The sequence below is a fragment of the Solanum dulcamara genome, chromosome 3, assembly GCF_947179165.1.
Source record: "Solanum dulcamara chromosome 3, daSolDulc1.2, whole genome shotgun sequence".
NCBI lineage: Eukaryota > Viridiplantae > Streptophyta > Magnoliopsida > Solanales > Solanaceae > Solanum > Solanum dulcamara.
Window position 1 is genome coordinate 82,266,363 of NC_077239.1, and position 16,123 is coordinate 82,282,485.

The 16,123-nt window shown below is 31.7% G+C and overlaps 3 protein-coding genes across 3 annotated transcripts; 2 read left to right on the plus strand and 1 right to left on the minus strand.

Moving 5' to 3' along the window:
* The first annotated feature begins 756 nt into the window (after window positions 1-756).
* LOC129881953 (amino acid transporter AVT1H) lies at window positions 757-2,936 on the plus strand. Its single transcript, XM_055956066.1, has 3 exons — window positions 757-1,046; window positions 1,563-2,176; window positions 2,304-2,936. The coding sequence occupies exons 1-3, from the start codon at window positions 797-799 to the stop codon at window positions 2,844-2,846; spliced, it is 1,407 nt and encodes a 468-aa protein (XP_055812041.1). The 5' UTR covers window positions 757-796; the 3' UTR covers window positions 2,847-2,936.
* A 3,172-nt stretch (window positions 2,937-6,108) lies between these two features.
* LOC129883396 (U11/U12 small nuclear ribonucleoprotein 35 kDa protein) lies at window positions 6,109-12,507 on the plus strand. The gene is made up of 8 exons (XM_055958063.1): window positions 6,109-6,326; window positions 6,404-6,501; window positions 6,712-6,763; window positions 6,973-7,043; window positions 8,217-8,307; window positions 8,391-8,466; window positions 11,115-11,193; window positions 11,565-12,507. Exons 1-8 carry the CDS (start codon window positions 6,161-6,163, stop codon window positions 11,997-11,999), a joined length of 1,068 nt encoding a protein of 355 aa, XP_055814038.1. The 5' UTR covers window positions 6,109-6,160; the 3' UTR covers window positions 12,000-12,507.
* A 1,322-nt stretch (window positions 12,508-13,829) lies between these two features.
* LOC129883751 (uncharacterized) lies at window positions 13,830-14,772 on the minus strand. Its single transcript, XM_055958349.1, has 2 exons — window positions 14,676-14,772; window positions 13,830-14,074 (listed from the first exon to the last, which is right to left on the minus strand). Exons 1-2 carry the CDS (start codon window positions 14,770-14,772, stop codon window positions 13,830-13,832), a joined length of 342 nt encoding a protein of 113 aa, XP_055814324.1.
* Between the last annotated feature and the right edge of the window lie 1,351 nt (window positions 14,773-16,123).

Sequence of the window (16,123 nt, forward strand, 5' to 3'; positions counted from 1 at the left end):
ATCAATTAAATTAATTATGATTTGATGTAAACACTTCATGCGAATAAAATATTAATTAAAGTTGTATCTCACCCAAAAACGGAACTAACTCGAAAACAACAGAATTTCATCATCTTGGTCGTCTTTGACGAAAACTCACACTTTATATAAAATTAAAATTATGAATATTGAATTTAGTGAAAATTTTGGCTTATCCCATCACCGCCCACCCAAAGGAATCTTCCCATATTTTTGGAAGAATCATATTATGTCGTAGAATCCACTTTTGAGAGGATCAAATCATGTTTCTTGATTCAATTTTAATTTATTTAGTACTTGTAATAGCGGGAGCTTTAGTGCACCGGACTGCCTTTTTTTTTTTGTAATATTTAACATTTATAATAACATATATCTCTATGTTACATTGAATTATAATTTATTTAGTAATATTAATGGTCATTAGTTAAGAGGAAAAAAATAGTAATTTCAACCAAAATTACACGAATAGAGAATATATATATGTTCATCGATGAGTGAAAATTCATCAAAGTCAGCTAGAGAAAGGGATATATAATATATGTATGTATATATAGCTAGATTCTCTCTTAACAACATGCATGCATATTAATTAATTAATTAATTAAAAAACAGTGAGAGAAATTAAAGTAGATTCTCACAAATAGGAGTTAAAATGAGTTAGCGTTTACAACTTAACTCTAAATTACAGCTATAAATATGAGTTGAACTTTGCAAATTAGTACTCACCATTCTAAAGAATAAATAATACATATAAAATATATAAAAGAAGATATACACAATGTGTGATAAGAGTTGCAAGTCCAATGGAGAACAATTGTGCCTTGATTCAACTTGTTGTTTGCCTCAACATAATCAAGTGACAAGTGAAAATAGCTTCAATATTGTTGGACAAAACAATATTGTTTTGAACAAATCCATAGAAAATTCCAAGGATTTGGAGAGTTTGGCTTATCATGTTGAGAATCAACATGTGAAATCCAACACCTCTTTTCTTCATGCTGTTATCAATATGATTGGAATGCTTATAGGTCAGTTGTTTCCTCTCACTTTTTCTAATTATATCCCTCTTTAGTCAGATGATTATATCATTAAGAAAATATATTAAGGAATATGATGTTGATGGATATTGTTCTTCATCCTTAACTAGAAGTCTTAGATTCAAGCATGATTTTTTTTTTCTCTGTGGACTTTAGGCTTGGACGTCGACGTACGCAAATCTGAGTTGATTTACACAATGTTCCCTTTTTAGGTCACCATTTAGACATTAATTTGTCCTCATTCTTAAAAAATTGTGAGAATATAATACCCTTCTGGACAACGTCATACTCGCGTATCTAAAGTTTGCTCATATATTTTTCAACCTTACAAAAAAAACGTCACAAAATCTTTACATCATCGTCCAAAATTTTCTCATAAGATTTTTAATTTATTCAAATGACGATCGAAAAAAGGTTCATAAGTTGGAAGAGAAATAAAAAAGTACTTATTTGTCTATTGCTATAATTTCACTAACAAAATTCTTTGTTTTGCCTTCTAATATATAGGCCTTGGACAACTATCAACTCCATATGCTTTAGAAAATGGAGGGTGGATGTCTTCAATCCTTCTAATAGGACTTGGAATAATATGTGCTTATACTTCCCATCTTCTTGGAAAATGTCTACAAAAAAATCCCAAATCAAAAGACTATAAAGATATTGCACACCAAGCATTTGGAGCAAAAGGGAGAATCATAGTCACATCTTTTATATACTTAGAAATTTTCATGGCCCTTATTTCTTACACAATTTCATTACATGACAACTTGTCAATTGTATTCATAAACACAAATTTAAAATTAAAAGGGGTTTTATTTCACTTATCTACTTCACAAATATTAACAATAATTGCTATTCTTGTAGCTATGCCTAGCCTTTGGTTAAGAAAATTTTCTTCTATTTCTTTTCTTTCAAGTGTGGGAATTTTTATGTCACTTTTGATTTTTGTGACTGTGGCATGTACTGCTATTTTTGGAGGAATTAAAGCTAATCATGAAATACCATTTCTTCATTTACAAAATATTCCTTCAATATCTGGACTTTATATTTTCAGCTATGCTGGTCATATTGTTTTTCCTAATATCTACACAGCAATGAAAGACCCTTCAAAATTCACCAAGGTATGTAGTAATTATTATTTATTGAACTAGTCCTCATTATATACAAAATATAAATCTAAATGGTATACACACACACAAATGTTTTATTTCTATTGACTAATTATTTATATTTTTATTGTGTTTGAAGGTATCAATTGTGAGCTTTTCACTAGTGACAACACTATATATATCCTTAGGTTTCATGGGAGCAAAACTCTTTGGTCCACAAGTGAGTTCACAAATAACTCTAAGTATGCCCCATGACCAAATCATCACAAAAATTGCATTATGGGCAACAATAATCACACCAATGACAAAATATGCATTGGAATTTGCACCATTTGCTATTGAGCTTGAAGAAAAATTGCCAACTTCAATGAAATCTAAAGCCAAGATGATGATAAGAGGAGTTGTTGGATCAATTTTGTTACTAGTAATCTTGATTTTGGCTCTTTGTGTGCCATATTTTGAACATGTTCTTAGTCTCACTGGCTCATTAGTTGGTGTTGGGATATGTTTGATTTTTCCTTGTGCTTTTTACACTAAGATTTTCTGGGGAGAAATTTCAAGGACGGGTTTGGTTTTTAATATTGTTCTCATCGTTATTGGTACACTTTTGGGAGTTGTTGGAACTATTTCTTCTTCTAAGTTGTTGGAGAGAAGTCTGAAGAGGGCTCATGATTTAACCTAGAACAGTTGTGAAACCAAATGAATGTTGCTTTGATAAAAGACTGTAACGAATAAGGTATTTATTAAGAATTTTATTAATATACTACTCTTAGTTTATTATGTTACAGACTATTTTTTTTCTCACTACTCTCCTTTTCGCATAACTGCACATCATGATTTTTGATGCACACTAAAAAAAATTTATGCAACAATTATAATGAAACAATAATAGATTTAGTGTAATCTTATAAGTGGGTAACAACAACAACAATATAACTCGTGAAATTCCATAAAATGGGGTCTACGGAGTATAGATCTCATAAGTGGGTGTGTACGCAATTTTATTTCTATCTTGTGAAGATAGAGATGAGATAGATTTTTTTTCGATAGATCCTTGGCTCAAATATAACATATTTTAAAAATAATGAAGAAGAGAACAATAGAAACAACCAAATACTAATGTGATTGTTGAAGCAAAGAAAATAACATGTAATTGCTAATTAAATTGAAGAATATGATAATAGGAAAGTAATACTCCCTCTCCTAGTTTCCCCTTCTACTTGGCTTTTTTATGATCCACTGATTTCAAATAAATGTTTAACGAGTGAATGCAAAAATAAAAATCACATAATATTAATTTGATGTGTTAAAAAAATAAATCTAACATACCATTTCCTTTTTAATTTAGTTATTCCAAGGGCTATTTCCTTATCTCCTTTCACATATCTTTTATATTCCTACATTAAAATATATAGCTACCAATTTTTCCTTCTTTTAGCATATTTCTTTGAGGGATTCATGATTATAAAATAAAAAATAAAAAAATGTAAAGGGTAATTAGGACCAGTTATTGTCTAAAGAGGTAACAATTATATAATAAAAAAAGTCAAGTGCACAAGGGTAATTAAGACTAAATATAGTTAGATATTTAAATAATACATGTCAAATTTTGAAGGATGCTCATAATTTGGTCAATCAAAGTTGATAATATGCATACCTCATTGATTGACTTTAATTTTATAACTGAACATTTTTTACTTTATTTGTGTACACTTTGTTCAATATTATTGCTCTTAGCCTCCTAGTAATTAGTAAGCTTTTTTCAAGAAAACATTAAAGTTTATATAGAGAAATTAAAAAGGGTGTAAAATCTTTAAAATTTTAGTAAAAATCTATAGTTATATTTTAATCAAAGTTTAGCTTTAGATCATTAATTAACTCTATCAAACTCTCCTAGTTGTGAACTTATATACACGCCTATATAGCGACCAATTTTTAAAAGTTTGAAAAAGATGAAGATAGTAAAACTTTGCTTTGATAAGATTTTGATTTTTTATTTTTGGAAAAGATACAAAATCCTCAACAGCCAACAACATTTGCATATGTGGGCATATATGCAGGAGAAAATATTGAACACATATTTAATGCAAATTTTGGTTCTTTCTTTATTATACTAACCTCACTACTACTACTACTACATTGCATAAAAAGTGGTTAATATAGCAAATGTTACTCACAATTCCAACTTTCTCATCAGTATACACAGTTTTGTTACCCCCTCAAAAAAAATGAAGCTAATTAAGACTTGTATTCCCCCTTTGCTTTTACTTGTTCTTATCATATCTTATTACGTAAGTGCTGCTGAAATATCTCAAGATGGAAAAAAAGGTAATAATTTTATAATTTTATACTATCATGCCATTTTACGTATTATGATAGATTAATTACTTACCATAATAAATTATTTATAAGATACAAACCACATTTTAATAACGATTATCTGTAATCTGATAGTATACAATATTTTTTTATATACGAACGGTGTATATAACTTGAAGTACTCGTACTTATATAAATTTCAGTATAATTGGACGCGGTGGTTTTGGCTTCGGGTGGGGAGGAGGACGTGGTGGTTTTGGCTTCGGCTAGGGAGGATGTGGTGGAGGCCGGTGCCGATATGGTTGTTGTGTTCATAGTTATAGAAATTGCTACGAGTGTTGTTATTCAGCTGCAGAAGCAAAAGACTATCATGAATATGAAGTTCAGCCTTAAAAAAAAGATATTCAAAGACTATATGTTGTAATATATTAGATATGAGCGTTACGTTTATATATGAATAATATGAATGCTTATTATAGAGTACTATATGTTTTTCTATGTTTATTTCACTACTTTTGCCTTTGGGGTTAGATCCGTAATGGCTTTAGCCTTTAAGAACTCAAGTTTGCATGTAATATTGTACGTAATAAATTTGATGTTTTCTTCTGAATAATGTGAATTCAGAATCTAAATGAAAGAAAAAAACTAAATGAATCAAAATAATGACAATTATTTTCCATATTTTCAACCTATACTTGCACTATATGAGTATTTAAAAAGAAATAGGCCTAACGACTATTACTCTTGATTGGAAATACGAACTAATTAGTTGCAAAGATAAAGTGTTTAGCTAGAAATACAACCTTATTTAGGGTTACTTATATATTTTTCCTTCATAAAAATATAAATGAAACAAAATTAAAAAAAAAAAGAAGAACAAATTCTATTGATTAAAACATGTATATCTCGATATGTATAAGGAGATATAGAATCAAGTCCTACACTAGTCCATTAGTAATAGTATGACTTATTTCCTTAATTCCTTTAAAAGATTAAATATTCTGATCACATCGTATAATTTAAATAAATTCTAAACTAATTATTGGGTCCATCTCTCTTTTTGCATAACAACATGGATAATTAGGCAAAATGGCACTCAAACGTCTTATTTATAATAATAAAAAATATAGCATGATCTTTTATGCACCACATCAAGAAAGAAAGACTCTTATTTATGATAAAAAAATATTTTAAAATAAATAAACTCGAGATTATGGAAAAGAGGATGACAAAATTGGAAATCTATAAATTCAACATAAAAGCCCGTTTGGATGGGTTTTAAGTTGGTCAAATCAACTTTAAGTCTCTTTTTAGCTTTTGAACGTGTCTTTTAAGCCATAAAGTTCTTAAAGTCAGTCAAAAATAAAAAATTAGAATTTCTAACCTTTTTTTAAGTGCTTAAAACCATTTTATTTGATATGAAAATTACTTTTATATCTCTTATATTTTAATTAAATTCCCCAACTATCCTTTTTATTCTTTTAATCCTAAAATTCAAACACTTATTTTCAACATAAGTATTTTTATTCAAACACTTAATTATTTATTTATAAAAATAACTTTGAGCAAAATTCTAAAAGTAATTCATATATAAAAATTACCTCTTTTTTTTAAATCCATCCATTTTCATCCCTAGAAGTTTTGGTTGCGGAGGTTTCTCTTCAGTTGGATGAAGAAATGGGTCGAGAAGAGCAGAACGAAAGAAGGTCTACTGCTAATCTGAATTCAGTATTCTATGCAGAATCATACCATCCAATTCAAGCTGGAAGCATCGATGGCACTGACATCCTTCCCCATGATAACGCCATTTACAGAGCTCTTCTTTGCTCTAATGCAGGCTTGTGTTAGTATTTCCATAGCTTTACCCTTCTTTTTTCACCCCTAATTCTTCCCAAATTGACCTCTTTTGCCATTTTTCAGATGACCCATTTGGTGACCCAAAAGCTATTGGTGACCCTTATTGTACTCTCTTTGTTGGTCATTTGTCTCATTTTACCACTGAACAGACGCTTCGCCAGGTTTCCTTTTCTGGGTTTTTCTTTTTTTTTTTTTGAACTGGAAAAGCTGTAAACTTTTCTGTTTTTGTTTTTCCGTATTAGTTTGGGTTTAAAGGTTATATCTTTTTTTTTTGCCTTTCTTTGTTACTCTTGTGCTGTTCTTGTTGTTTGCTTATTGCCTAATTGGTGTTGTTGATTTGATTAAATATTTTGGGTTGTGTTTATTTGCAGGAAATGAACAAGTATGGAACGGTGAAGAACTTAAGAATTGTTCGACACATTGGTACTGGCTATTTCTTTCAAAATTACTTGTTTATGTGGATTTTCAGATTTCCTGTTGTGGGGGTGTAATGGGTATTGGAAATCATTGAAAATGCTGGTATAAACACTTATTGCAAAAAGAAAAGATATTACTTTTTGAAGAATTGAAGTGCATATGATATGGAAGCAACTTGGAGGTAAAATTCTGTCATATTCTGTTTATTTTTGCAGTAACGGGTGCTTCACGTGGTTATGCATTTGTTGAATTTGAAACAGATAGGGACATGCGACGAGCATACACGGTATTATGTTCTCTCTAATAGTGACACTTATTTCCTCATTTTGTACTTTTTGGGTGCTAGCCAATCCTTTCTGCATGGTGCACATACTTGTACCAGAAGATAGTGTGATACTCGTTCATTGTTTTAATGGACTATACGGGGGATACATGGGAAAATAAGTAGAGTAATTGTACTAGAGAAACCTTCAAGTATCAATATGAAGGATCAAGAAGACTTGCAGTACTAGCTGTTAGCGTAGAATGTGAAATAGTGGCTTTATATTCTTACGGCAAACTTTCTTTAGTGTGACATGTACAAGATTTTTAAGACTAAACATCTCTCTGTGTCCTGAATTGCCAAAATACCCAAAAGGGTGAGACCTGCCAAACGTGTGGCAAGGAAATTTGTTACAATGTACTGTTTTTACTATATCTTTTGTCAATATCGTAAATTTCATTCTCCAAGTTGATGCTGTGAGAAGGCATCTCAAGGAGTCTTGTGAAATCCATCCTACTATAGATTAGTGCCTCCGTTGTCAAATGTAATTCCATCTCTGCTGCAATTGCTTCTCTTTTTGGAGGTCAATTATCTTGGAAATTCTAGTTGCAAGGTGGTAGTCAAGATACTTAAACAGGTTGGGAAACTATTGCGCATGGTTGAATGTACCATTTCAAGATTTCATTGGTAGAACTTCAGATAGAATCTTGTTCTCTTACTGTGAGAAGGCATAGGTTCTTTGACAAAACTGGTAGAAGAGGTATTGATGGTTATGTGAGGTTTGCTTCAAGCTTAAGATGGGGCAGGCCTTGTTTAGAAACAGGGTAGGATAGCTAAGCTATGTAACTCGCATTCCTCTTTCCTGATTTACCTAATCTGAATTGCTTTGGTTTACATACTGGGTTGGAAATGTGCTTGGCTACTGTATCTGATGTGGTTTGCTGGAGCTAGCCTCCTTCCTGATCACGAGAAGGAGGTTGCTAGGATTGGGAACTGGATTTTCAAGACTGCAATTTGTTATGTCTTAACTTTTTCTGTGGATGCGATGATTTGACAGTTGTTTAAATACGATCGATTTATATAAGGAAGATGAGTCATTGTCCTTGAAACAAAGAAATAATTAAATTAATCTATGTTCTATTTCTCATTACGAAACTCATTGCCTATCTTGTTCATTTTGTTATCCACATACTGCAGGATGCTCATCATAAGGTTATTGATGATTCTGAAATAATAGTAGACTACAACAGGCAAAGGTTAATGTCAGGCTGGATTCCAAGAAGGTTAGGTTAGTTTCGTTAGTCTGATATCCTTCTTCTTGAAGTTTTAATTTGCTATTAAACTTTTTATCAATGTTATTCTATTTGACAGGAGGTGGTCTTGGCGGTAAGAAGGAATCAGGGCAACTTCGTTTTGGAGGTCGTGAAAGACCATTTCGTGCTCCACTGTAAGTATTCTCGCTTCATGTTAAGATAGAAAAGAGAGCTAGAGGATTGTCTCACATTCTTACGCACTCTAAAGTCGTCCTTGCATTGTAATCCTTTAGATTCTTTTTACTTGTGAAAGCTAAGCATGTTTATGAAGTTAAAGGGTGTTAATTTAGTTAAATAAGCATTATGTGGAGAATGGTAGAGGGGACGGGCCCATTATCCACTGAGTTTCGAGCTGTGCATCACTTGCCCTCGGGGATTTCTCAGTTGTTAAAGAAAAAAAACAATTTCACTTTAACAAGCATTATGCAGTTATTAGGTCAAGAATATGATTTCTGTCAGAATCCTTTCCCAAAATTGGTAAGATAAAAACCTTTAATCTTGTTTCACATGGACTTACATGCCTTTTGGGTTGTCAGAAGAATGCCATACCTAATCTTAAAGTTGGAGGATTGTGTGGAAAAGCTTTTATACGGTCTTTGAGGAAGTTTAGTTAGTATCATAATAAAGACTTGGACTTTACTCTTTGCTGGTTTGGGCTTACTGGTTAAGCTTATAACATTGCTCCAAATGACTGAATGGAAAGTCAGTTAAGGTCATTTACACCTTTGGTTGACTTTGTTGAGCACAATTGCACGTCTTTCTTCCTTAGGCCTTGGATAATGGACTCAAGGATGGGTATAAAGGGGGTGTCCTACATATAAAAAAGTAAAATGGGATATCCCAGGAATCCTATCCCTCCAAACCTGGGTAGAAATGAGGAAGGCTTGAATAGATTTATGACTTTATCCTGCTTCAGTCTTCTTTTTAATTTGCCACGGCATTTTTAGTTCCAAAATACTCTTTAGAATAAATTCCATCCTTTTCAAGTTAAAAATCACCATATCTATTTCTTTTACCCAGATGGCATCTCAGTCATCTATGTTTTGTTCATCAAAATGACATAGAAACAGTGACAACATAAGTTAAAAGTTTTACGAGCGAAATTACAGCAACATAGCGACATTCAGAATTTGTCCTCAAAATGAAAATAAAGAAAAACTTGAAAAAAAACTAGAAAATGGCAAGAAAGAGCAGTTTTTTTTTAAAAAAATTAATAAAAGAAGGATCTTTTAATAACTTTGACCAAATGTCAATCAAGAACTATACAGAAATAGTTAACAAGATCTTGGAGGAGAAGAAGGATTGAATCAAATCTGTGAAGATGCTGGCAGTGGGTGGGGCAGCAACAAACAAGTAGAAAAGGGGGTATGCAATAAGCGAGACCTAGAAACTCACAAAGGCCACTAGTGAGTTACATGTCTGGGAGGGTATTGGGAAGGCAGGGGAGTGGGTAAAAGCAATTTTTCTGCTTGAGGAAGGCAAAGCCAAAGGATCTAGGGCTTGTACTATGCCTAGTAGGAGTGACAATGATGGCCAAAGCCATGATGACAGTTTGCCGGTGACCTGTCCTAAAGAAGAGGAAGTATAAAAGGGGGAGCAGGTGAAGAAAGACAGAAGAGAGTAATGAATCTATTCACAATGAAAAATATAACAAAAGATGGAAGAGAGTAATGAGTAGGCTTTTGCTCTTACCTCCATTATACTTGAGGATGAAAAAAGGACTTTTTTGGGAGCTTATCCGGTGAGATTGTAATCCCAAATAAGTAATAGCCCTTCTCAGGTAGTGTAATCTGGTTGTAATCTGGCAAATAATCCAGTTCGATATATAAATGTTACCAAATGTAGGATAAATTTCTTATTTCCTAATAATATCTGCTATCTGGCTACTGATTCTTATGATTGGCTGTTGCTGGATACTGGATTAGATTAGGCAGGATAAATTTACCCCCCACAGGTAGCTTTTTGTATGTCAAACTGGATTAATGCTCTCTTCCAATACCAGAGCAAACTAGCATAGTTGGCCTCTCTTCCTTTTTTTGGAGGGGTGTGAGGAAAGGAGAATGGGAAGAGGATTGCAATCTCAACGGGTAAGCTTGCAAAAAATTAACTATTGCCCCTCATGTAAAAATAGGAGGAATGAAGAAGGGCATAGGCCCTTCATCTTTATTCTTTCATCACTAGTAAACTCTTACTCTTCACCTGGAACCCCTCATCTTGTCGAAAGACTGCTATGGCTATGAAATTGTTTGTTTCATTAATTAACATGAGGTTGTTTTTCTGCACTTTGTTGATTCGTTGATAGAAACATAACTGCTCTTGTAGTATAATTGCCCGCATTTGATTTTGAAAGATGACTTGTTTATATTTCAAATAAAATCTTGTCAATGTTACTAAAATATTCCAGCTTATTCTTTTTTATTTGCTTATATGAAGTAACCAAACCTAGCTATTAATCCCAATGTCTCTCAATTTGTTTCCTGTCATTCTTTTTTTGTTTTTGTTTTCTTTTTTATTGATAGGATCTTTTTTCTGGGGTTTCATCAGTGGTTGAGTACTGGTATTCCGAGTGTGAAGATTATGTTGTGCCTCAACAAAAGGAAACACAGTTTTGTTGAGGAAAAAAATAAATAAAAAGATGAAAACATTCCGTAGGACTGAACAGTGCTTAAGCCTTAGCTTGCTACAGGGCATTTCTTGAAGACATTCTCCTGTTGCACTATTTTCCTTGCTACTATTTTTATATATGTATTTTTCTCTAACTTTAGAATACTTCTGGAAACAGACGACAAATTCCGTGGGATGATTTAAAGAGGCTTGGTATACCACCTCCTCCTGAGGGAAGATACATGTCACGATTTCAGGTAATCCAGTTCTTGCACATATTGTTTTGGCCTTTTGGGGAGAACATAGGTGATCTCTTGAAAACCGTATTGTTCATGTTAACTTTACTCTTTTACAGTAACTGAAGCTAAGTTCTGTAGCTTACGATATGCTTAAACTTATATAAATGGCTTTTTATAGTTTCCTCTCCTCTAGTTTTGCTCTTACTATTATCCATGACTGTCAAGTTCTCTGACTGAAGTTATTTGATTCACAAGTGACTTTTAATCCTCTGGGGAAAGTACTGGTTAAGTCAAAATGAGAAAGTGGAGTCTGGATAATGCTGGTATAAAGGACGTATATTGAATTTATCCGTTTAGTGATTCTGGTGACTTGAATTAACTCCGTGTAGGCTCCATCACCACCCAGACGAGAAAGGAGCTTGGAGGACGCGAGAGACTCTTCTCACAAGCATGATAAAAGAAGCAAGCATTCTCATCGACAGGACAGGTCTATAAGTCGAGAGCGCTCATCTGGAAGACATGAGAGGTCCATGGACAAGGAATATTTCTCTCATAGACAGAGAACACATGGAAGGAAACGAGGTGATCGAAGGTCCCCCAGCCATGATCATTCATTGGATAAGAGTTCAATGGACAGAAGCAGACATTCTCGTAAGCGCCAAAAGAGTAGCAGAGACAGGCACGACATGCGATCTCTCAGTCTTGATCATTCATCTGATGAAACTTCAACTTTCAGAGAAGAACGTCGTCAATCACATAATCCACGGTCTCATGGAGACGACAGGTGGTCGCCAAGAACGGATGATCCATTTGGTTATGCTTAAATATATCAGGAAGAACATCGTAGGCGACATACTAAGCATTCATATGGTGGTGATGGCTGGTGGTTCCCTAGCAGAGATGTACCTTCTGATGAAGCTTCTATTCGAAACAGGTGGTTGCCTAGTAAAACTCGTGGATGAGTGAGAATATACGAATATTTTTGTTAGATGGTTTCCCCAGAAGTTCTAGCTTAGACTGAAGATTTGTAGTTTTGCTTTCTAAAAGAGTAATTTTATAGGGATGATTCCCCCATAGTATATTAAAGGACTCTATCCCTCAGACTCTTGAAATGTTGCAAGGCCAAGAACCAGAAATATATAATGTGTATGAGATGTCTGTTGAGGTTTTGTGTATAGACAAGATGGCTTCTTATAATGGCAGGTTACACATTTGGTCGGTCGCTTAAAATAATTATATTCGCTAGCTAAATATATTCTATTTTGTATTAAAAATGTATATTTGTATATATCATATATTAATTTATAAAAAAATTATATTTGTTGGCTATTATATTTGATAGATGGCTATTAATTATGTCAATTATATTTCTCTTTTTATATTTCTTAATGAGGGTGTCAATTATATTTCTCTTTTTATATTTTAGAAAATAATGAAATTTTAAAGTCAGCCAGTGACTAGTCATATGAATCATCATATCCAACACGTCTGACGTGTATGCACAAAGTAGTTTGTTTTTAAAAATAAAATATTCAGCTTTTGTATGACACATAAATTTTGGAGTTGTTTAGAATCTCTAGATGATCATTTTATAAATAAGAGTGTTCTACGAGTTGAAATGTCTAAATGTCCATCTTCAAAGTTAGTATTCAATTATCAGTTAAGACTAAATTAAAATATCTATTTATGTATTATGTCAACTTAAATCCAATCTAGAAATATAGTGGAAAGTTGTTATATGGGATATATATGTCTCAGCCAACAAAAAATGTTTTTTTTTTAATTATACTTCTATATATTCCTTCAAGAGTATTAGTTCTGTTGGATCAGTCAAAATTTCTGATAAATTTTGAATCTTCTTAAAGAATGCAAGAGGTTATCACAAATGTCTTTCAAAATAGTGGTTCAAGGAAAAATCCAAATGCAAAACTATTTATTTGTCCAAACTATATTTCAAAAACTAACTATAAAAATTGAGTACAAACGTACTTTTGCTTTCTTCTTGGCGGGAATCTTGATTAAGTCGGATCTTAATACGAATATCAATTATTAAGTGATCGAAACAAAAACAAAATCACATTAGATGATTAGAATGTTAATAAATTAACCTCAATCAAGATAATATATAAACTCCCTAGATCCGTCATAATTAATTTATGTGACATTGTTTGACTTGACACAAAGTTTAAGAAGAAAAAAAAGATTCTTTAAAGTTTAATTTATGGTATAAATAAAACTTAGACATTAATGTGGCTACAAATTATTTTATTTAAAATAAAAAAAAATTAATTTAAAGTAAAATTCTTTCTAGAAAATTAAATGGACACTTTTTTTTATTAAAAAAAACGGACTTAACAAAAAAGTGTGTTCCGTGATGTAGGGTGTAGTAGATAATTAAGAGGTAAACAAAAAGAAATTCATCACTTTATTCAAAACATTAGAGAAAACATCACATGCAAAGTTGAGTTCTCAAAGCCATTATAGGGATCTAATCCTAAAGGCAAAAGTAGTGAAACAAAACAAAACCAAACCCCCCATATTATTCCCACATAAACTAAACTCTCATAATTAGTTTATTACATTAACTACTTACATGTAGATGCTTCTTCTTTTCATTTCAAAACATATATAGTCTTCAGAATTAAAATTTTTAATTAAGGTTGGACTTCATTTTCATGATAGGCTTTTGCTTCGGCAGCTGAGTAACAACACTCATAGCATCCACGTCCATATCTACCATGATCACAACATCCATATCGAAAACCACGTCCCCAACCACCGCCACGTCCACGTCCTCCACGTCCTCCCCAGCCGTTGCCATAACCACCACAACCACCACCACGTCCTCCCCAGCCGTAGCCATAACCATCTCCATCACCATCCACTACAACACTTTCTTCTGTAAATATATGAATTAGTTATATACAGAGTCGAAGTTAGAACTTTGAATTTATGAAAAGACAATTTATTGTGTTCTGAATAAATTATTCATGAAAAGAGTGTTTGATATTATAAGTCATTTGGCGGAAAATATTTTTGAGAAAATGACTTATAAATATCTAGAGAGCTAGTGAAGAATATTTCATGGAAGAGCTAGCTATATATTCATTAAAGACTAATAATATATATTAGCAAATTAGATAGTTGATTTTAAAAAAAATAACTTCTTTATTGAAAATATATGACTTTCTTCATTTTAATTTATGTGGTAATGTTTGAATTTCGATAGTTAAAAGACTCGAATGTGAGATTTAATTACGAATTGTTAATTATCACATATTAAACGTCCAACGAGGTACTTTTACCTAGCCATCTAATTAATTCAGTCAAAAGTATCATAACTTGCAATTTAATTATGAGTTTAAGTTATACAAAAGAATATATATACAATATAAGTATTGTTAAAATATGTGAAATTTATATCTTATAAATAATTATGATAAGTAGCCTAATATAACATGTAAAATGTCGCGATGGTATATAAAAATATAAATTATTACCCTTTTTTTCATCTTGGGATGTTTCAGCAGCACTTACATAATAGGATATGAGAAGAAGTAAAAGCAAAGGGAGAATATAAGTGATCTTAAGCTTCATTTTTTGGGTTTAAAACAAAACTATGTATTGAGAAAGTTGGAATTGTGAGTAGCATTTGCTATATTAACCTCTTTTTATAGCAAAAAAATAGTAGTAATAAAGGTTATTATTATGGAGAAAGGACCAAAAATTGCAATAAATGTTTTCAATAGTTTCTCTTGTATGCCCACATATGCAAATGTTGTTGGCTGTTGAGGATTTTGTATCCTTTAATTTTTAAAATATAAATAATTCAAAATGTTATCAAGCTAATTAATTTTAACTATCTCCATCTTGTTCAATCCTTATCAATTTGGTTACAATATGTTCATACATAGCAACTATTTGGTCTGATGACTTATTTGGGACTATCACAACTGGGGCAGTTCAATGAAATTAATTAGCGACACATAAGGATATGGCCTAGTGATCAATAAAGCAGACTTAGAATCATGGAATCACACGTTCAAATCTTAGCTAAAACAAACATATTAATGTGATTTATTTTTATTTGTTAAGCATTGACAAGTACCCGTAAAATTAATTGAAGGAAGTGTGTTTATGTTGATCCAAACATCACAATTATGAAAAAAGTAATAGTCTAAAGCTAAATTTTAATTAATCAAATTATATTTGAAACTTATATTTTTATTTGTAATTTAGTTTATTAACTTTTAAAGATTTTGTACCTTTTTTTACTCTACAAACTTCAATGTTTTCTTGAAAAAGATTAAGCAATAGAGTTAACTACTTACAAGGAGTAGCAATATTGGACTATGTGCAAATATTATTTGTTTTCAATACCCCCATTTAAAGTATAACAAAATTTACAAAGTTTGGTCGTCTTACAATTATTTTCCGATATATAAGGGTGTAAAAATTAAAATTATGAGCTTGAATTTTAAATAGTTTTTTTAAAAAATTAGTATACTTTAGATAGAGTGACATAAAAAACTGAGCAATATTCAACAACTTCAGTCTTTCTGATTTGTACTAAAGTGTCTTAAATAACCTTCAGGGAGTTAATTCGGGTGAGATTGAGCCAATGTAGATCCAATTTTTTATTTCTTCAATAATAATTGAGTCCTCAAATTTAAATATGTACTAGCTTGGAGCTGCCCTATTTTCATAGAAATAACCTCCATTGATCACTTTTTTTACAATATAATAATAGTTATTGTCGTAAAGTTTTAAATTTTACGTGTTATTTTTTACTAATTACATAAGCTGAAAAAATAAGTTTACGTGAAAAGAAGTCAAACATGTTCAGTTATAGTTGATCTCATCTCACTAGGTAAGTCAACCAATGAGGTATGCATATTATCAACTTTGGTTGACAAAATCAAGGATATGCTTCAAGGGAATTATTATA